This window comes from Sycon ciliatum, chromosome 1, assembly GCF_964019385.1.
Source record: "Sycon ciliatum chromosome 1, ocSycCili1.1, whole genome shotgun sequence".
Lineage (NCBI taxonomy): Eukaryota > Metazoa > Porifera > Calcarea > Leucosolenida > Sycettidae > Sycon > Sycon ciliatum.
The window spans coordinates 86,268,704-86,292,010 of record NC_088643.1 but is presented as its reverse complement, the minus strand read 5'-3'; the positions used below and the strand labels follow the sequence as shown (position 1 = coordinate 86,292,010).

At 48.2% G+C, this 23,307-nt stretch overlaps 2 protein-coding genes across 2 annotated transcripts in view; both read left to right on the top strand.

The window, feature by feature from the left end:
* The first annotated feature begins 16,171 nt into the window (after nucleotides 1-16,171).
* LOC135806085 (uncharacterized) lies at nucleotides 16,172-18,588 on the top strand. Its single transcript, XM_065320231.1, has one exon. It carries the CDS (start codon nucleotides 16,552-16,554, stop codon nucleotides 18,073-18,075), a length of 1,524 nt encoding a protein of 507 aa, XP_065176303.1. The 5' UTR covers nucleotides 16,172-16,551; the 3' UTR covers nucleotides 18,076-18,588.
* A 1,238-nt stretch (nucleotides 18,589-19,826) lies between these two features.
* The window catches only part of LOC135806084 (tetratricopeptide repeat protein 39B-like), a 17,789-nt gene continuing 14,308 nt past the window's right edge, over nucleotides 19,827-23,307 (top strand). Inside the window, exons 1-2 of the mRNA XM_065320230.1 lie at nucleotides 19,827-20,311; nucleotides 22,717-22,760. Coding sequence (XP_065176302.1) covers nucleotides 20,210-20,311; nucleotides 22,717-22,760 — 146 coding nt within the window. The 5' untranslated portion in view covers nucleotides 19,827-20,209. The remainder of the gene's footprint in view (nucleotides 20,312-22,716; nucleotides 22,761-23,307) is intronic.

The window sequence follows — 23,307 nt, the reverse complement described above, 5'->3', positions numbered from 1 at the left end:
TTGAGTGTCGGTTCCTGTACTGGTCCATGCACCGAGCAGAATAATAAGTGATCCAGTGTTCATTATATAATTCCTTTGTTTGTTGAGGGAATGGAAAGGGGCCAGTCTGACGAAAAAAATCAGGGCTGCAACGGGTAGGGGTTTGGTCGGGTAGCGGGCTCGGGTATTTTTGTCAAGTCGACGGAATAGTGCGAGCTCCAGTGTGGGGAGCAAACCCTTTCGTAATAATTATCGCCAAAGTCGCAACCATTATTTCTAGGGCTCAAACGGTTAGTCCGATTAACTGGTTGCAGACCGGTTACGAAGAATTAACGGTTAACCGATAAAGATAACGGTTACGCAGTAACTTTTCAGTCAATTTTTCATGTATCAGGTCGTTGCAAAGTATGCACTTTCGCAGCCTGTCGCACACGTACGCAATTTCTGGGCTGTCAACTCGGTCATATCTGGTCTCTTCGTGTGAGAGTATGTATGAATGAGCATGCAAGAGAATGTACATGTGTGCGTTGTACTGAATAGGGTACATTTTTTGAATGAGTAATAGTCAAATAAACGGTTAAAAAAGAGTCCGCAGGATTGCCATGGCTTATAGGTTATAACCGTTAAACCGACCGTTAGCTTAGCAGTTAACCGTTCGGGGTAAAACCATGACCGTTTGAGCCCTAATTATTTCGTACTACTATTATAGGTATTCAATAGAAACAGTTGCAAAATCCTTTAGATGAGCATGTCACAACAAAGCGTTCTGACATGCGCATCCTCAAAAATAGTCATGATCGGCTCCTCATCAAATGTCAAAATAAGCAATGATGAATGGCTGAAAGACGACATTCACGAGCTAGGTAACGTGTCACAGAGCTCAGAAATGTATAAATTCAGGGGTATAGTACCAATCAATCTGCCAGAGCTGCGGTAGAAAGATGTGGGATAGGCCAAAAATTGACCAAAAGAGTCTATCCAATTCCAGCATACCTGCCTGCACATCATCACATCAAGAGCCATTTGGCTCGTAGGTGACCTCTTTTTGGCCTCCTTGATGATTACTGATCCTCTTCTTCAATCTTCTTCACTTCCTCTTTGACTTTTCCGTCACTTCCCTCAAGTTCCCAGCTCTTCCTGGTTGTATGTCAATGGTGTTGTGAGGTGCAGCGCAGAAACGCGATGCTATCTGGTTTCAATGTTCAGCCGGATTCTACATTTATTCTCCAAGAGCGTGTTCAATCATGAGCATTATAGGTGAAGCCAAGTCGGAAACCCAGCCTTCCCTGGTGGCCCACTCTCCAAGGATAGGGCAATAAACGTACTATCAGATGTATGATGCATATGCAGGGCGCAGTCATGTTGACTCCATCATACGTGACGATGATGCCACGCGGTTCAGTGCAGCACGGCCACGTCCGTACATTGCCTCGGGCTCAGGCCCGGCGTAGCGTTTCATATGTCTGCTACTGAAATGATCTTGGAAAACATGATCACAGGTTTAAGAGAATCACGTAGCCACCACAGGTCTTCGTATAAATAGACCGTTGGACATTGACAACTGTACAAAGCTTCAATAGCGGCCCGGGTGATGAATTCTGCCCATACTAATACAGGCCTGTTGATTTCCCATTTGCAAATGAATTTCTCAGACGTGAATGGACGTCTTCTCACCACACATAGTGAAATACCAAGGCAAATATCACGCTTGGCCTGGTCACTGATTACGATGGGATGTGGACTGGTACAGCTGACAGCATGCTGATTCGATCACAAATTGCAGAAATTACTCATTATTTTACAAACGAAATCCAGTCATCTATATCTCCCACTCAATGTCTGACGCCGAAAAAAGAGAGAGAGAGACTGAGAGTACGTAGAACTAGTGTTGACATCACTTTAGTACTTACTCAAGTCACATCAAAATCCTTATCAGCGGGCTCCAGGCTGTGGAACGCCTCCACTCAGTGGGTCTGAATGTTCGACAACGTCAACCATTACTTCTTCAAAGAATCGTCATCTACTGTTTACTGAGTGGTGTGCGGCCAGTCGCCAAGTACTCGTACCATGCCAGTGCGAGTACTGATTACGATGATGCCGTTCACAAGGGAGTAGTAAAATACCTACTCCGCGCCCAGCTCACAATCGATCGATTTGGTTTCTTTTTTTTGTTGCGCGATCGATCGATTTTGCGCGATCGATCGATCGTTGCGCGATCTGTCGATCGACAGATCGCGCAGCAAAATCGATCGATGTGGCAGATCCATAGATGGCGCACAACAGATATACCATGATATACAGTACTACATGTAAATCGACACTACATGATTGTATACATTATGCATGCATGCTATCGTCATACATGTACTGTACTCATACAAAACAAGTCAAAAGAACACACACGTACACATGACACAGTCATACATTATGTACTACATCATACATGTCATGTCAGTAGCATGAGTCAGTGGATCAGGCCAGGGAGTTGGCCCGAGTTTTGATCCCTGCTATCAAGAGTAGATAAACAAGAGTGTGCACACTCTTGTTTATCTACTCTTGCTGCTATGCAGAGCAATTGCGTCGTGAGTGTTCGGATTCGTCGAATAGAATTCTGATCATTCAAGATGCATGGGATTGGCCGGATTTGTGCATATTCGATTTGTCGAATCCTTTTCCGGATGAGGATTCCCAAACCGGTTAATTTTTCAACATAATAATCGCCGGCGGCTTCAAGCTAAGTTCCCCGGCTGGTTCGAGTCCTAGTGGTGACAGTCAATTTTTCCTTCAGACCGTTTTCCCCACGATTTCTATTCCATCAACACTGACATTACCGGTATGTCAGTACTGTATCTCAGCGCGGGACCGTGTGTACGTGTGCCGAGCCTCGTATGGAGGGCCCGGCGGGAGGGGGGGGGGGGGGGGGTGTCCCCACATTTACTTCCTAGTACATAGTGCCCACTGGCACCCCGGCCACACTGGTCCCGGCCTGCTTCTGTCCACTCTAGTAACACCACCAGTTACTAAGCAATCAGCTCATGCGATAACATTGCACGACACTGACCGACGGTACTGACGTTCTACAACTAACTGGCTAACAGCCGCACATCTTGAGCGCAACCAAGATAAGCACGAGCTGAAAGTCCTTCCCCTCCTTATTATTTCTTTCTATAACTTAGAACCTTCCAAGTTAGTTGGAGTGCGCATCCAAGATGTGCTAGAGCTGTTAGCCAGTCAGTTGTAGAACGTGGATTGGATTGGATTGGTTTATTTAACGTCGAATAACAAACAGGCAGTGTTGCCTTATTACATGAGATCGACTCAGTACCGTTATCGCATGAGCTCGGCCGATTGATGATTGTTTAGTAACTGGTGGTGTTAGTGGACAGTATAGCGTAACCGTAGTTCCTTGGTCCTTTCTCTTTTGTATAAATTAATTCTTGGCTCTCCATCCGAGTATAATGTCTTTAAATGCGCGAGCCTGATTACGGTATATAGTAGTGTAGTAGCTGGCCCTCGGAGACAATTTCACACACTCAAACAAAGCACTCACTTTGTGGTTTCACGAATACTCGTTAGGACAGAATTATTAGTTACACACTCGGCAAGTAAAGATAGGAAGTGAAAAGAGCACAAGAAAAGAACAATGCAAGAAGACAAAACACGCGGCGAACGGCAGCCATGTTTTTAGGTCATCAACCAATCAGTAATTTATATAAACCGGTTGCCGACGAAATTCTAGAATATTCCAGAGCTGTGAACTGTGATTGGTTAATTATGCCAATGTTCTAGAACAATAACACTAGCAGCAGTCATACGGGTAAATACGGGTTTAGCCATACACGACTCATACATTACTCACGAGCGACTCACGGAAAGGGTAATAACATGCAGATACAAAATACGCAAGGACAGAAAAAATGTAACTAACTGCCCATCTTGGGGTTTGAACCCAGGAATCTGTATCAACACAAGCTCTACAAATAAATACTCTTTTACTGCGAAAAATATACTTTCTATTAAAATGCAACTCCTACACTACTCCCCCCTACGAAAATAAATCGTCCCCGATTTCAAGTGAATACATCAACACAACACACACCAAATTCAAAGCAACACGGCATATACCAAATTAAATATGAAGAAAATAAGACACACATTCTCACGCACGTACGCACTCGCACGTACACACTCGCAATCATGCCGGCACACATGCGCACACGGGCATGCACAGTCACACATGGACTGTCTCACATGGGCTTGACCCACATACACTACACCACATACAATACACCACATTCACTCACCTATTCATTGACACACATACACTCTCACACACACACTCACACACACACACACACACACTCTCACACACACACACACACTCTCACACACTCTCACACACACACACACACACACACACACACACACACACTTAGAAATCTGTACAAAATGAACTGCCTAATGTATTATCGCAATCCAAGTCCATAGCATCCTAAATTAAACTGGAGTCACCCAGAGCGGACAGTCAGTGTACCAGTTACATATTGTAGTCACGGTGCCAGGCAGGCGGACCAGCATTTCTGCGCAAATGGTCACGTGGGCCTGGTACATTAACGGGCTGAGGCTGTACTGGTGGCACAACAGGCACAGGAGCAGCCTGAGCAAACTCAGCGTCATCACAGTCTGGCCAAATAAACGCAGTACTTAGCGGCGGCAAAGCAGCGGGCGGTGGTGCACTCATGGATTGAGGTGGAGGCGGCAACATACTTGGAGCACGCTGACAGGGCTTCAGGCGATTGTAATGCACCCGCTTGTGTTTGCGTAGGTCGGCGGCCAACACGATCTCGACGACTGGACCAGCCAGCGATCGGACAACGTATGGGCCAGTCCACGGGTTGTGTAATTTTCGGCTTTCGCCCGGCTTCACAGCGGTATCCAACAGCCACACATACTGTCCAGGTTGTAGAGACGAACCATGGACACGTCGGTCATAGTAGTCTTTCATCCGTCTATGGGCCACGGCGTCGGTCGCACGGGCACGGGCATAAGTATTCTGGAGGACTGACTGAACACGCTGCACATACTCATGTGTCGAGACATCCTGGTACTCCGGTGGCAACCCATAAATAATATCCGCCGGCAAACGGAGCTCACGCCCAAACATTAGGCGTGCAGGTGTTTCACCGGTTGACTTCTGGACCGCCGTCCTGTACGCCAGTAAACATAGAGGCACATGCAGGTCCCAGGATTCAGGGTGGCCACGGGCATACAGTCGGAGCGTGGTGATCAGTGTGCGGTTCATGCGCTCGACTAAACCATCACCAGCAGGGTGGTATGGTGTTGTCCGTGACTTCCGAACCTGCAACAGGGAGCAAAGCTGCGCAAACAAAGCAGACTCAAACTGAGCGCCCTGATCGGAATGAATCCGGTCAGGAGCACCAAACCGAGAAACCCAACCATTAACAAAGGCATGCGCAACAGTTCTAGCTGTGATGTCTGGTAGAGGATAGGCCTCAGGCCACCGAGTGAAATAGTCCACACAGACGAGTAGGTAACGGTTGCGGGACTGAGTAACAGGAAAGGGACCAACAAGATCCATGGCAACAAGGTCACCCGGTTACCCACCCAACATCGGTACGAGCGGGGCGACAGGCTGGCGACTAGACTTGCCTGCAGCACACACCTGGCAACACTGTACAAACAAACGAACAGAGCTCGACATGCCAGGCCAAAAGAAATGACGCCGACACTTAGCTAGGGTCTTGTCATAGCCAAAGTGGCCACCAGCCGGTACACTGTGTACCATCTCTAGACACTCTGTCTGCAGGGAGAAGGGTACAACAAATTGCAGAACACCATCAACAGACCGATACAGAACACCTTCTAAGATAACTAAAGAGGACAGTTCAGACGCATAGCGACGGACAGCACGGCTTGTACCCTGGAGGTCACCTGGAGGATGGAAAACACGCTGTACATCATCGAACCAGGACAACACAACAACAAGATCAGGGTCAGACCTTTGACACAAACGTAACGCAGCAGGCGATTCCCGCGGCAGCCACGAGGAAGAAGAAGAAGAAGTGCTAGCTGGACCGTCAACCTGCGGAGGAAGAGGCAGCACATCGGGAGCCGGAGTCACACAAGATACGGAAGGGGTGACGAAACGCGAAAGAGTGTCAGCGTTCTGGTGTAAACGACCAGGACGGTGCAGAATAACGTAGCGGAAGTCCGCCAAGGTCTCAAGCCAACGAGCCTTGCGTCCAGTCGGTTCTGGAATGCTATGAAGCCACTTCAACGCCTGATGGTCCGTGCGGACAAAGAACTGAACACCCAACAAATAGTGGCGGAAGTGTGAGGCAAAGGTAACAACAGCAAGGAGTTCTCTCTCGGTGACACTATAATTCCGCTGGGCCTTGTTGAAACTCTTACTTGCGTACGCAATCACACGTTCTTGCCCTTCCTGTTGTTGGCTAAGGACCGCACCCATACCGCTAGCACTAGCATCCGTGTCCAAGACAAAACTCGCCGCCCCTGGACGGAAATCAGGAAACGCAAGGATTGGCGCAGAGCACATCGTCTCCCGCAGAACTCAAAAGGCAGTGTCACAATCGGCAGACCAGACATACGGCACACCCTTCTTCGTTAAGGCCGTGAGCGGAGCAACAATGTCGGCATAGCTAGAAACAAACTTCCTGTAATAACCCGTGAATCCAAGGAACTCCCGGACCTCGGACACAGACTTGGGCGGAGACCACTTTTTCAAGGCAGCTATCTTAGATTCGGAGGTGTGAATTCCGCGTGCACTCACATCTACGCCCAGAAACTTAGTTCTACGGGACAGAAAGACACATTTACTTAAGCGTAACTTCAAGTTGTTAGCGCGCAACCGAGAGAATACAGTGCTCAGGCGAGACAAAGAAGAGGACACAGAAGACGACGCGACAGCCATATCGTCAAAGAAGACCCGTGTGACGGGACCATCGGAAGCATGTGTCAAATCACCAAACAATCTATCCATAACCCGTTGGAAGGTGGCGGGACCATTACAACACCCCATCGGGAGTACATTGAATTCATACAAACCCAAAGGAGTCGTGAAGGCCGTCTTGGGTTTATCCGTTGGGTCCATGGCAAGTTGCCAGTAGCCGGTCGCTAGATCCAAAGTGCTGAACAGGGAACACCCAGCAAGAGAATCAAGAGTTTCGGCAATATTAGGGAGTGGATACGCATCGGGAACGGTGACACTATTGAGTTTCCTGTAATCAATGCATAGACGAAACGAGTCATCCGGCTTCTTTACAAGAACAATAGGGGCAGCCCAGGGACTAGATGATTCCGAAATAATGCCCCGCTCCAGTAAGTCATCTAGCAAGCTCTGCAAGGTAGGGCGAGTGTGAAATGGGAGTCGCCGAACGGACTGCTTAATAGGGCGGGCATCCCCTGTCTCAATAATGTGTGGATAAATATCACAATACCCCGCGTCAGTCGGCTGCAAAGAGAACACATCATGGTACTCGTGAAGGAGGGAACGGAGCTGATCATACACATCGGCAGACAAATGCGAACAATGGGAAACAAGGTAATCGTCAATGGCCTTCAAACGGCTGGGGACATCGGTGGTGGTAGCCGAGCAAACAGTTTCAGCATCAAGTTCAACCTCGCTAAAGGACGCTACCGAGCCCACACTTGTACCGGGATAGAGGACAACAGCGGTGTCACTACTATTAATAAAGGACATGACGACATGATCAGATCTTACCAGAGAGGAGCCAACCTGGACTGCAGGGTGTTTCTGGCAGAAAGAGTCGAGCGGAGTCACTAGCAGACTATCCTGGGATACAGACTCAGACAACGAGCAAGAGGCAAACACAACATGGTTAGTAGGCAATTCCAGACGGTCGATAAGGCATACACGAGTAGTTCGGACACTAGTGTCAGACGCACACTGAGTAGAACTATCAGAAGCACACGGAGTAGGACTATCAGAAGCACACGGAGTAGGACTATCAGAAGCACACGGAGTAGGACTAGCACTAGCAGACACACATGGAGTAGGACTAGCAGACACACACGGAGTAGAACTAGCACTAGCAGAAGCACACGGAGTAGAACTAGTAGACACACACGGAATAGGACTAGCACTAGCAGAAGCACACGGAGTAGAACTATCTGACGCAGACGCACACGGAGCAGCATCAGAAATACACAAATCAGAACTAGCAGCACTCTGCTGATCAACAACACACGCAGGCTGATTGACAGATAGACCAACAGTGGTAGTACCAACATGCATCACACGGCGGGACAGATCAAGCGTGCACCCAGAAGCAGTGAGAACATCAGACCCAAGGATGAGGTCATGTGTAACACCATCGACAACAATAAATGCATGATTTGTACAAAACGACCCAATACGAAATTTCAACGAAACAACACCACAAGTACTTAGGGACTGACCCGTTACACCCGTGAGGAGAGGACGAACACTATCTTGCTGGAGTGTTGAGATGTCAACGTCGAAGCTGCGTAGCAAACGTAGGCTGATGAGGGAGACACCTGCACCAGTATCCACGAGTGCTGTGACAAAACGACCAAACAACTCGACAACAACACCAAGAGACGGAAACACAGAACATAAGGACACAGAAGGACACAGAATGCTCGGCTTACTAATACTAGCTGGAGGGACTGACTCTTGCCGAGCAGGGCCAGCCTCAGCTAGTTTCCCTGCGATCGTCGTTGTGGGCCATTTCGTCTCCGTGCACCCTCTGGGTAGTTTGGACAGGCGCGCACCAGATGCCCCGTCTGGCCACAGTTGAAACAACGGCGCACCTGCTGCGCACCCTGAGAACTGTCGCTCCAACCACGGCCGCCGCTCGCGTGTGCTGATGGAGGAAGACTACCTGGAGATTGAGAGCTCAAAGAAAGCGAAATGGAATCTAGCCTTTGCAAAATCCTGTCCAACACAAACATCTGATCATAATTACCACCTGAGGCTGACGTCATACCGGTAGTGGAAGCTGATGGAGCAGGCGGGAGTGCAGGGCTTGACCCGCGGACGGCGAATATGGCCGCAGGTGTCGGCGACGCACCCGCGATCGCGGCGCCGTTCGACCGACGCTGCTCTGCGTCGAATATGGCCGCCATTTCCAGAGCCCTTTGCACAGCTTGTGCCAAATTATTCGGGCTGGCACTTCGAACATGAAGACGAAGCTCTGGAGAAGGGAGGCCATCTATAAACTGATTCACCAGTAAACGTTGGAAGAGGTCCGTGTTTTCCTGGCCTGGGTAGGCCCTTGACGCTAATTTCTGCAACGCAGACGCAAACTCCACCGGACTCTCAATTGTTTTCATTGTTCTTGCCCGAAACTCGGCCTCGAACGACGGGCGATGCTGCGGAGGGTTGAAGTACGCAGTGAGACGATCGCACAGCTCATCGTAGGCATCATTCGGGTGCTGAGCCCGGAATGTCTGGTAGACATGAAACGCCCCCTCGCGGAGACGACAGGGCAGGAAATCCAGGCGTTGATCATCCGCATATCCGTTTGCCTGACAGGCGACGTTGAATTGGCCCATAAATGTCAGCCAGTCTTCGCTGCTTGTTCCAGTAAACTCAGGTGGTAAGATGACTGGGCGTCCTAAAGCCGCCGGGCGGGCCGGAGCTGCTGCTGCTGCTGCTGCTGCTCCTGCTTGAGCAGGGCCGGCGGAACCGGTCAGGCTGGTCCGGCCATGGCCGGACCACTTTCCCAGCTGGATGGTCCATGTGATTCGTGCAAAACCGGTGTAAAAAAATCCAGAGGTACATGGCTCGACTGTACTGCCGACGTGTGATGTGCTTCGAAGTAGCTCAGGACTCCATGACCGGCACTGTATGGCTTTAAAGGGGAAGTATACCCTAAAATCAAATTTTCACCAGTTGTAGTCTTCTGGGTGCTGAGTCGAATGGTCTTGGTCCGAGGAAGCTGCGACGCTCCCTTCCTGCTTGAATCCCAATCGAACTCGCGCATTTCCACCGAAACTGGGTGACTGCGCCCTACTAGATGGGGATTTGTATGCAAAATGTCACTAAAAGCGCCATTTCGTTCTTATAAAAGCACGGATGACCGCGATTGGCCCATATGTTGTAGTCTTTTGGACGCTGAGTCGACTGGTTTTGGTCCGAAAAGGCTGCGATGCAGCGTTCCTCCTTTATTCCCAATCGAACATGGTTGAACAAGCGGTCACGTGCTCCTGGGTGCCCAAATCACCTGGTCACCGCGCCAGCAGGCGACAACTTTCACACCAAGGTTCAACTCGAGTTCAACTCGAGTGACAGGACTGCACCCAAAAAAGGTCAAACAGGCTAGTAAGTTGTACCCTGCAGGCACGGTGACCAGGTGACTGGTGTACGCAGGAGCACGTGACCGCTTCTTCAACCATGTTCGATTGGGAATAAAGGAGGAGCGCTGCATCGTAGCCTTTTCGGACCAAAACCAGTCGACTCAGCGTCCAAAAGACTACAACATATATAACATATGGGCCAATCGCGGTCATCCGTGCTTTTATAAGAACGAAATGGCGCTTTTAGTGACATTTTGCATACAAATCCCCATCTAGTAGGGCGCAGTCACCCAGTTTCGGTGGAAGTGCGCGAGTTCGATTGGGATTCAAGTAGGAAGGAAGCGCCTCAGCTTCCTCGGACCAAGACCATTCGACTCAGCACCCCGAAGACTACAACTGGTGAAAATTTGATTTTAGGGTATACTTCCCCTTTAAGGTGGCAGTCTGGGTTCAGAGGGTCAAAAAACAAAGTTTCGATTTTCTGTATTTTTTCACTGGCAGCGTCTTGTGTATGGTCCAAAGGGTTTATCCTGAAAATTTGAGCGTAATCGGGTGCTTCCTTCCGGAGATATAGCCGCGCAAAGTCTGCACAATTGTTTTTGAAATACTGAAATATCAGCAAATTTCTACAAAATTTAGGTTTGCACACTATTCCGATTTTTACCGTCAATCTTTGAGCGATTTCATTAAAATTTTCTGGAGCGACTCCTGGTACTCCTCTGCGCTGCAGACTGACAGCCGCGCACGATGTTTGTCACCATGGCAACCAAGATAACTTTTGCGCATGCGCAAATTCAAAAAAATTCAAATTTCGACTCTCATGATCTCAGCTGATCGCTCTGCTGTTGAAACTAGTTACTTTTGGAGTAATTGTTTTGGAGTAATTGTTTCTTGGAGCTAACCCCTTCGTTGGCTACTATGGGGAAGTCTAGAGCCAAGGGAAAGCCCGGACGATCTAAGAAAAGGAAAAGAACGTTCTATGGAGTGTCTCAGGCGCCGAAGGCTCCCTCTGGTGAAATTTCGCCTGCAAAACAAATTCCTGACTTGCCACTGTCTGATGACGACCTTGAAGTGTCAGCTGAAGCCACGTCTTCAAACAGCGATAGTGATGGAAGTGGCGGTGAAGTCGACAGCAGTTCCTCCGACAGTGACTTGGATGAAGAGTGTGAGGAAGGGGCGCATGGATTTCGCCTGATTGATCTCGAGTGCCTTCAGCAGCTTTTGTCAGCTGCAGTTTGTTGCAGTGGCTGTAATGGCGCAGTCACGATCAGCGAATCGCAACGGGGAGGCCTTGCATCATGCCTGGAGCTTTCCTGTGTTAACTGCGGCGACATAGCAAGCGAATTTATGTCCAAGAAGTTCAATCGGGTCTGGGAGGTGAACAGACGAGCAGTATTCGGAATGCGACTGATTGGCCGTGGACGTCAATCAATGGTAAAGCTGGCGGGTGCACTGAATATGCCGTCACCTATGAGTCGGTCGACATTTTACAGCCATGCTAAAGGCCTGCATTCCGCGTCCAAGAGCGTCGCTGAGCGTAGCATGACTGAGGCAGCTGAGAAAGCAGTGTCCGCAGCAGATGGGGGTAGCGATATCGCTGCTTCCTATGACGGTACCTGGATGCGCCGAGGATTCGCATCGCTCTTCGGAGCCTTCACTATAATTGCATATGATGTCGGCAAAGTGGTGGACTGCGAAGTGCTTTCAAAGTTTTGCCACAAGTGCACGCACTTGGCGTCTAGAAAAGAGAAGGGAGAGCTAACCAAAGATGACTATGATCGACAGATTGCCGAACACGATTGCTCTGTCAACACCACTGTATCAGCTCCTGCCATGGAGAGTGCAGCCGCCAAGACTCTGTGGGCCAGGTCCTTTGAGAGCCGCAAGCTGAGGTACACCACCTACATTGGTGATGGAGATACCAAGAGTTTTAAGGCTGTGCGTGACGCTTGTCCGTATGGGCCCGAGGTGCCTGTAGTCAAGGAGGAATGTGTTGGCCACGTTCAAAAACGCATCGGTACCAGCCTAAGAAAGCTGAAGAAAAACCTTGCGGGCAAGAAGCTTGCTGATGGGCGCACTATAGGCGGACGTGGTCGCCTCACGGATGCCATGATCGACAAGCTGCAAGCCTACTATGGCATGGCTGTGCGGAACAACAGCGGAGACTTGCAAGCCATGGCCAGGGCCATATGGGCATCCCTCATGCATCGTGCATCCAGCGACAGTAAACCTCAGCACCAGTATTGTCCGCCTGGAATTAACAGCTGGTGTAGATGGCAGCAGCAACAGGCAGGTGGTGATGTCTACGCCCACCACAATATCCTGCCAGAGGCAGTATGGAAGGAACTGAAGCCGGTCTACATTCGGTTGTCCGACCGGAGTTTGCTCGAGCGCTGCCAGAAGGGTGCTACGCAGAATCGCAACGAAGCGTTCAATGGACTCGTGTGGCAGTTGTGTCCAAAGACAGGCTTTGCATCCGCTCCCACTGTCCAGATGTGCGTCTACCTGGCCGTGGCCTGGTTCAATGATGGAGGTGTGGCAGTGAAACGCGTTCTGGACGAGATGGGCCTCCCTACTGGACACCATACGACACGTCTCATCAAGCTGCTAGACCGTGAGAGACAGGCACATGCTGCCAGAAAGAAGTCAGAAGAAGGGAAGAGGTCACGAAAGAAGCGAAGGAGGATCAGGAAAGGCATCCAGGATGAGCAGCAAGAGGAAGAAGGTTTGACATATGAAGCTGGTGGCTTCGACTAAGTTCTAGTAAGTTCTAGTTGGACAGACATACCTCCATCTGTACTTGCACAGAGCACTTTTTTTCTCCATTTTCCACTGAGTCCCGTACCTCTTAGACAGCGTAGCGAAGAACCTGTAAGTCACAGACCCCATAAACCATACATTTTTGGAAACTGTGAGCATTTATCAAGGTGCTAAGTGTCATGGATTTTTATATTTGTCTAGTAGCTTTGAGTAAAGTGCTACTGATCGAGGACCTAAATTTTGCGCGATTGCATGATTTTTGTTTGACAGCTTGAGTACTTTGTTCTGAATATGATTTCAAAATTCCGCTCCACTTAGCACCTAGGTATATGTGAAGGAAATCCTGTGGAGCACTCAGTTTCTACCCAGCTTCTTTCTGCGTTTGCATATTGCGTCTAAGGTATTGGTGGTACGGCATAATCGCAGATTTGACTATTGTGTCTGCGGATTCCCATGTGTGAGCTTGATTTATACTTCATTGGACTTAGTGAAATACACTGGGTATGTGGTCAAGATTTGAGCAAAATTCATCAATTATTATGGAAGTTACGGCTGTGTTCATGCGGTCGGGCCGCGAACCCAGACTGCCACCTTAATGATATGGATAAAAAAAAGTTGTGTTTGTGTTCTTTTACTATAATTTTCTGCATTTTCTGGAGTTAAGATTAAGAGGTGCCCAAATTCGCTCTATTTCACGTAAATTTTAAATATTTCTCCCGGGGGACGTCCCCCGGCCCCCCTCAAAGGTTGGCCGGACCACTCCAAAACTCCTTCCTCCGACCCTGTTGAGGCTGCGCCATCTGAACAGGTAAATGCACGGGTTGAACTGAACACTACGAATATACACACTATTATAGTTTACCGCTGCCACCAATGTAGTAGCTGGCCCTCGGAGACAATTTCACACACTCAAACAAAGCACTCACTTTGTGGTTTCACGAATACTCGTTAGGACAGAATTATTAGTTACACACTCGGCAAGTAAAGATAGGAAGTGAAAAGAGCACAAGAAAAGAACAATGCAAGAAGACAAAACACGCGGCGAACGGCAGCCATGTTTTTAGGTCATCAACCAATCAGTAATTTATATAAACCGGTTGCCGACGAAATTCTAGAATATTCCAGAGCTGTGAACTGTGATTGGTTAATTATGCCAATGTTCTAGAACAATAACACTAGCAGCAGTCATACGGGTAAATACGGGTTTAGCCATACACGACTCATACATTACTCACGAGCGACTCACGGAAAGGGTAATAACATGCAGATACAAAATACGCAAGGACAGAAAAAATGTAACTAACTGCCCATCTTGGGGTTTGAACCCAGGAATCTGTATCAACACAAGCTCTACAAATAAAATTTAATACTCTTTTACTGCGAAAAATATACTTTCTATTAAAATGCAACTCCTACAGTAGCGGCTCTCCAGGCCAAATAATTACCAGGGATACAAACTTACAGAGACGCTCCGTTTCCAGCATGACAAACACCTCGTGAACACAACCTGAGTCCACCAAGGTAACAAGATAATACCTATTATACTGTCATATAACAACTTTCCAACTTGGAAGGCTCGTGTGCGGAAAGTTCCAACTTGATGAGGGGAAGGGATGGCATGCGCCACAAAGATGAGCACGAGCTATGTCCCTCGGCAACAAAGAATGTCGAACATTACAGGATGATGATGACGTGACTCAGTGAGTAAGACAATAATTATTATGGCATTGGACAAACTGGTTTAAAACTACAACTCGACGACGCAAGACGGCAACAGACCACCCAACAAAGTTGGGAGGCTCAAAGGTACACGTAGGTCACTTTGAAAATATTTAAAATACATGAAGAGGCGGGGAAAGCCAAGTGAACAGTTCACTGTTGGTGTCCCACAGCACCATGCCATGATCAACATGCAGAACTGCAATTCCTGTGCCTTGGGCATTGCCCTAGAATCTTGATTCATGGTTAGCCCTTTCCCAAAGATGCCCGTCACTTTTTTCGCAACTTTTTCTTGCTTTGGAAGAAATCACAACTTGCGCAACTTTCTTCATTTTCACAAACTACTTCGCAACTCAGTTTCTGCGAACGTGTGCAGAGAAGCGCGCTGGATGAGACCATCGGAGTGTCCGTGAACATGGTTCAACAAGAAGCGCTGAAACATTGCATCCAATCATCATGACAAATGTACGTCTCGAAGCACTGAGCATGACACTACATTGTACATGACTTGATTGGTACATGCATGTCATGAATGCTGTGCAAAGGTTCAACAAAAAGGACCGTGAAGGACTCATTCCACGCCACAGTGTTTTCCATTTCCGCTCCTTTATTGTTGTTTTTGGCATCATTATGCACAAGTACTCGCTCATTTTATTTATTATTATTGATAATTACGGATAGCCCAAAGGCTGGAGTGATTTTGAGTTGCGATATTAGCAACTTTTGAGCTTTTTCTGAAAATATTCAAATTAATATAATTATGGATGCGATTTCAGCAACTTTCACTTGTTTTAGCATGGCTGCGAAAAGCCGCGATAAGACTTACGTCACTAAGTAACGTTAGTTGCGAAATATCATGTTTGGCATCTTTGCCTTTAGGAAAGGGCTATTCATGGTCAAGAACTAACCTGATGACATTCGGACGTCAAGCATTGACCGACTGCCGGTCTCATGTCACTGACCTGTGCCTGACAGTCTGTCCACAGTCACCATAGTCACAGACTCAGTGACCATGGTGACACAGCCTTACTTTCAAACTAAACGGTTACTTACTAAGTCTTGGTCTCTAGAGCTCTGTACACACGTCCAGCTCCATCCCAACTGACAAGCTACTTCTGACTTCTGTACCGTCTTGCAGCGGTAGATCTACGCAGCATTCCTCGCTGAAAAAGTGAAAGAATGTCCTCCTCGATTCTATGTCAGTATGTGGTCGAGCCGTGACATCAGTTTTCGCTGCCATGATGGAGCCCCAGCCAGTGTCAGTACCAGGGGCCAGACAGCGCAAGTACATGTATCCTGAGTATTGCCCACTGCCCAGGTTGACAGGTTGCATGAAGCCGATAGGCGATAGGTTCGGGGCTTACAGCTAGCAGCGGAAAGGAAGAACACCTGGTCGTCCTCCAATACCGGTTGTGCTGGCAGGAAACACAGTTTTGGGAGTTTATATTTTCATCGAGGCCACTATGATTCCGAGCATAGGGAAAATCGGATCAGATAGTCAGCAAACCTTCGGGAAAGGATATTGAGTTCCAGAGAAGCTCAGCGGTAGCGCTGTTCAATCAACATCTTCCCATTCATTGGACGCAGTCGCTAGTCAGACGCTCAGCGGCTGTGTGCAGCAGTTCAGGCCTGCTTTTATGCGGGTAGTGGCCATTGCAACCGCCTCCGGAGCGCCTTGGAGAAATGCCATGCCCTATTCAATGGAAATCCGGCGAACAGGTTCGCTAAAACCAGCAGCACTGGTGGCACTCGTCAGTGTACCCAACGGTCATGGCTAGATCTATTCGGAGACTCTGTGGTGTCAAATTCTTGGGGTCTGCCTTGATCGCGGTGTGGAGTTGCATTACCATCTTTCTTTTCGTATTTTTCTGGAGCGAGTGGGACCACAGTACTGCACGACAGCGCCTAGCTTCATGCGTACACGCACTAAACTCCGAGCTAAACGCCAAAGCACTGCAGACTGATTCAATCTCACAGGGCAATGCAGCCAGAATCAAGCCATGGAGCAGCACCAATGGCTATGCCCAGAGCGTTGCAGATCCGCTCAGGAAGAGTTCTCTAACTACAGGTGCAGATGTGACATTGCTAGCACCTGTGCCTACACCTGACTCCATACTAGATACCAGGGGCAGACAAGCCGCTGATGGACTAACAGTAACAGGGAAAGTAGTGGAGGCTGGGATGTCTGCTGCACGGACACTTCAGACTATGCTTGGTGCTGTGCCACTCATCATGAATGATGGGGTGGATATGTCTATCAAAGCTGAGGCTACTCCTGCAATAGAGCATGATTTAGCCACTCTGTCGCCACCAGGAGCAAGTGAAGCAAATGGCAATATAGCACCACGCCTTAGCTCCGCTGGTGTTGCTGCACCGGGCCAACCTCATGAGCCAAACAACGGCAGAGGAATCCTTACAGCTGCTGCTCGAGTGGCGGGCAGTGTGCCAGGGCTTGCACAAAAAGCAACAGCCAAGAAAGACACTTTTCTATTGACACTAATTCTAAGCGCACCAAAGTACAGAGAAAGAAGGGATGCAGCACGTCTTGTCTGGGTTCAGCCAATGTCCACAAAGAAACTGCAAGCCGCACTGCTACCGATAGCATACAAGTTCATTTGCGGGCAAGCTAGCGAAGAGAGTACTAATGAGCTTCTGCGGGATGAACGAGACATACGGCAAGATATCCTAATCCTAGATGTCGTCGATTCTTACAAAGCCCTGGCAAAGAAAATGCTATGGGGTTTCCAGTGGGCAAGAGACAACGTCCACTTTCAATACCTGATGAAGACAGACGATGACGTCTTCGTCAATATCCATGAGCTGTTCTTTAGCATCTTTCTGCCATTGAATTCGGAGGGACACGTGGCTGGGTACTATGGTGGTCACACAGTTGGTCGCTACAAGGGTAAGGGCGTTGTTGTGAAGCGAAATCCGCAGAGCAAGTGGTATGTGTCGCGCTCCGCATATGGTCCAGATCGCTTTCCACCATACAACCAGGGCCACGGTTATATTCTTTCCATGGATCTTGTCAATCTGACCTTGGCCAAGGCAGCCGGTCGTCAAGTCATACCAGTCGAAGACGCGTACATCGGCATTCTGCTGTACGAAAGTCAAATCAAGCCAGTGCACAACGTGCATATTTATGATCGACTGACCCGCTCAGCTTGCAACGATGACCAAGCAGTTCTCATTGGCTGGGTTCAGCCAGGAGCTCTCAAAACAATGGTCAGTAACAAAAATGAAGGGAGGCCACTATGTGATAGTGTGGATTCCAGTGAGGTTCTTGATGCATGAACCTGGATTGTGTAATGATTGGCAGCTGAATACAGCATTGCAATGCACAGATGATTAACTGTACATTGTAAAATTGTCAATGAGGACGACTCGACTTGAACTCCTAGCACTCCTGCATTGAACTCTCGAGACTCTGGCACACCCTTCTCTCTCAGTTTGTCTGACTGACAAAAGTTAAGGAAGCAGAGTACTGTCTTATACCATTTCTCACTAGCTCTAAACTTATCTGGATATCTTTGTGCACTCCGCACCGTCATCAGGAGTCATTGTTCAGTGGTATTGAAGGTTTGCAACTCCACGATGAATGATAGCTTCATATCAGCTGTACCAGCGTACGGTCACGTGTTCAGGCGAATTTTGCCGATGTGCAGCCAACGAGCTTGCGGAAGCATTAATTGGGCTGGGGCTGCGATTCACAACCACGCACATGGAATCAGATTGCGTTGTTCATCAGCCAATACCTTATCTCCAGATGTCAGTGGACATTATTCATGATTAGCAAGTACAATGTAATATGCCACGATTGATAATTGCGCAGGGAGGGGAGGGGGGGGGGGGAATGCTTCTCCATTTTGCTGTATGTGGCCTTGAAGTTAAAAGAGAATGCAAACCACCAGAAGTACAGCAAAATGCATAAGTGTCCCCTTACAAATACCATTTTCGGGTCTGTACGGGTACCAGAGACAACTTGGAACAGAAAACAACCTTTCCTCTGTGAAATAAAACCGTGCTGTGACCACCCGGAGGTTTTTGACGATACGAGACCATAGTATACGAAACGAAGTACGTTCGACCCAGGATTTGGAATATCCGCGTAAGCCTGGGATGTGTAGCCTTGACCTGCTGACCCCAAGTGTGGTCCAGACTTTTGTAAGGGTGCCGTCTGCAAGCGCTTCTACAAACCCGCATCACCCACGTTCCAGCCTCGGTCCCCTGTGCCCACTAGTGCAGTGTCAGCTGTGTTCGTTGTCAAGGTGATGTAATCAATGGCTGCTTGTTTGATCCAACATACCCGCTATGTCACAAACCCTCCTCCTCAAACAAACTTGGCCAAAGGTTAACGGTAATACCAAGACCGGCTTTAGAATCATTCGGAAGCTTCGTTCGTTAACGAAAGGAATGTGTGACCTTCGTTCACCCCAACTTCAGAGTACAGTATGGAGTCTCAGTGGTATTACCATGATTACAGAAAAGTAGTCCATCGCTTACTACAGTACTGCCCAATGAAATCCAGTCGCATCACACAAGTATGCGCCGGGCGTTGGCGTTGCGCAGCCGACCTGCGAACACGGGGCTGCGTATTGGTGCAATGTGCAAACTTGAGTGGCGCGACTGGATTTTATTGAGCTGCTCAGCAGCACTGTAGTACATGTATTCCCCCCCCCCCCCCCCCCCCCCAATGCAGCAGCACCAATCACCCACCAGCCGTGCCATTATAACCGTCTACAGACCAGGGCCCTGAGTACGAGTACGACTCGTATATATTACAGTACTCCCTGCTATCAAGAGTAGATAAACACTGTTTATCTACTCTTGCTGCTATTGCCGGAGCATGCAAACAGGAGGCACTCACCACAGAGTAATAGTAACAACCAGGAAGTACTAAAATACCTTTTTTAGTACTCCCTGATAGCCACTCCCTAAGGCTACTGATAGCCACTACTGTGCACTCCCTGCACTGCCCAAGTCAGGGCAAAACCCACGACCCAGGTTATGACTTGGCTGCACTCGTTAGTCGGTGCCTCGGCGGCCTCTTCCACAGTTCCAGGTCTAACCAGGGTCTCCTCCCTGGTTAGACCCAGGGTAGATCTACGTGGCGATCGCACGAGTGCGAGGGCTACCCGGCCGGGTTCTCCCAGATGCTGTTTCAGTTGAAGGGAAACTCGAAAATAATACTTTATGCTGTCAATCTGAATGTGAACCTCTTTCAATCTGGAATGCAGGTATTTTTTTGAAGACGGAAGGCGATCGCGAGGAACACTTATGATTTTCTCTTTGTCAGTTTTGGGAATTGTTTGATGAGGGTGGTCAGTGGGAATGGATGTCAGTGTCTATTCTTAGTCTCATACAGAAACACTGACTTCAGTTGTGTTCAGTTGTAGTAATTATTGCTAAGGGAAATCAATAGTTTGCCATGGCATCCGACGGGAGCGTAGACTCCGGGCTGAACTCAACAACTTGCACGGAAGCTTCCACGAACAGTATTGCTTCAACGGATGGGTCTGATGACGAAGAGGTGTGCTATGTAATGTTGGTAATGTTGGTATCTCTTTTGTAAGCATCTGAAAATGGGATGCACCACACGTATAATGACATGAACACATAGGTCATCCATGATACTGATAGCTGTGACTGGAACAAGAGCTGGACTGCTAGGATACTGTTACGTTCAAACATTCGGTAACGTTCAGCCGTACTAGTGCGGACGCACATGAAGCTCCAGAGAGTTGACTTCACAGCGAGCTTTGATCCACGAGCACACAACCGTTCTCATTCGGGTACATGCTGCACAGTATTAATTAAAGTTACCAACCAAGTCCGATAATTGATTACAAATCAATCCCGGTTGGTGCTGTATTCAATATGAGCAGCCGATCGAAAAGTGCGGCGTACTACTTAACCGTGGGCATCCGGCCCCAAGTGATGTACATTAGACTGTATTTACAGCCCTTTTATGACATTAGGCTGTATTTACAGCCATTTTATAAAATGTGATTTACATGTACACTGTATTGGAATATTTCTTGGTGACTGTGTACTGTATGCAGCAGTGGAGGCGACTTCAGCAATACATGTAATTGTTGAATAGGTTGGTTGCTGTCTGCTTCCTACCAAATTGATTTGACACTCGACTGACTGATGACTGTCATGCGGAGCACACCAGAAGCTTGTCAACACTTTTACTTGACAAGCCTTCTAGAGAATACCACTCCCTGCTCAATGCACAGTCTTTCAGGAAATCTACCCATTATCAGTTCTAAACGTTAAAGGGGAAGTTAAGGCAAAAATCAAAATTTCACCAGTTGTAGTCTTCGGGGTGCTGAGTCGAATGGTCTTGGTCCGAGAAAGGTGAGACGCTCCCTTCCTACTTGAATCCCAATCGAACTCGCGCACTTCCACCGAAACTGGGTGACTGCGCCCTACTAGATGGGGATTTGTATGCAAAATGTCACTAAAAGCGCCATTTCGTTCTTATAAAAGCACGGATGATCGCAATTGGCCCATATGTTGTAGTCTTTTGGACGCTGAATCGACTGGTTTTGGTCCGAAAAGGCTGCGATGCAGCGTTCCTCCTTTATTCCCAATCGAACATGGTTGAACAAGCGGTCACGTGCTCCTGGGTGCCCAAATCACCTGGTCACCACGCCAGCAGGCGACAACTTTCACACCAAGGTTTAACTCGAGTTCAACTCGAGTGACAGGACTGCACCCAAAAAAGGTCAAACAGGCTAGTAAGTTGTACCCTGCAAGCACGGTGACCAGGTGGCTGGTGTACGCAGGAGCACGTGACCGCTTGTTCAACCATGTTCGATTGGGAATAAAGGAGGAACGCTGCATCGCAGCCTTTTCGGACCAAAACCAGTCGACTCAGCGTCCAAAAGACTACAACACATGAGCCAATCGCGGTCATCCGTGCTTTTATAAGAACGACATGGCGCTTTTAGTGACATTTTGCATACAAATCCCCATCTAGTAGGGCGCAGTCACCCAGTTTCGGTGGAAGTGCGCGAGTTCGATTGGGATTCAAGTAGGAAGGGAGCATCTCAGCTTCCTCGGACCAAGACCATTCGACTCAGCACCCCGAAGACTACAACTGGTGACATTTTTATTTTAGCCTTAACTTCCCCTTTAAAGGCTTAAATAGGCTGCTTAAGTTTGTGTTCAGAAAGCACTCTGTGTATAGTTTCCGCCAAGCCCAGACGGCGCTGAAATTGTCCAGCACGACTTAACACCTGGCAAACTCCAGACAGCAGATTAGGCCACAACTGATTAGAGGTGAAGTCCCTAAAACACTGTGTGTTGAGTGAGAAGGGACTCTGTAGTCTAAGTTACCACAATAGTCACAGTCTTAGTACATGTAGTATAATGGAACGTGAAGATGAACGATATGCGTTTTGTGTATGCTAGTAAGGCACGGCACATGGTGTGGCAGACTAACAGTTGTAACATATAGCACCATACACGGTGTCACATGCTGGATTTGTATTCTATCAGTTATCACCTGTATGTTACCACCTCACCTCCACTGCATGCTAATGCTGCTTGTACTTAGATGCTTCTCACAATAAACCTGTTCATCTGAGGACAGTTTAATTTTACATAGTGTTTCATTTGGAATGCTATTGCTAACGCTTTTGCCGCTCACCAGAGTCACTGGCAATGACCTACAAGAGCAAGTGGCCATGCCATGATGAGGACAGTGTACTGGCCAAGTCACGCTGGCTATCATTAGAAACTTGTATCTTCCACGGCCAATATGCAGTGCTGCCAAACCGTCCGATTTCTGAAGGCTCTTTTGAAAACCGGTCCGAAAAAGAATATTGGTGCGACCTTCAAGGTGTCCTGGTCATGAGGCATATTGTTTGCTCTGTGTTTCTGTTAGTTGCTGTAACTGTGTGTGTTCTCTCTTGTGTTTGTCAGTTCCATGATGCCGAGAGCAGTTTTTCACCCGCCAATGTCAAGCGGTACGTATCACGCAGCATGTCTTTAGCTTAGGTTGATTAGGAATGCTTGATGAGAGAAGTTTGCTGCTTGGGATAGTTAGTTATTTGGCTGGTTGGCGCCTGTGGAGGAAATAGTGTCTTATTTGATGCGCTACATTGTAGTCCGGCTTCTGATAGTGACAGCTGACACAGTGTTCAAGCACTCGGCCGTGCTACAACTGTGTTCCAGTGCCACTGATTGTGTGTCAGAGGCTGGAGTTTGACCGAGCAGGACTATAATTATTTCACCCTATTCTTACATGCACATGTATGACATGTTTTTCGATTTTGACAGCATGTTACAAGGCGAGGACGCGTAGTGCTCCTGACTACAACCAAAACCCGGTTGGCAGAGTCCCGGTCTTGCGACCATTTGAACCAACCGGGTTTTGGTTGTAGTCAGGAGCACTACGCGTCCTCGCCTTGTAACATGCTGTCAAAATCGAAAAACATGTTAAACTACCAAGCAAGGCTTCTGTATATATATGCACATGTATGTTGTCAAGGAATATCGTTATCCAATATGATT

Bases quoted from the DNA above. Each gene is read 5' to 3' on its own strand.
- LOC135806085 (XM_065320231.1), top strand. From the start codon at position 16,552: ATGGCTAGATCTATTCGGAGACTCTGTGGTGTCAAATTCTTGGGGTCT.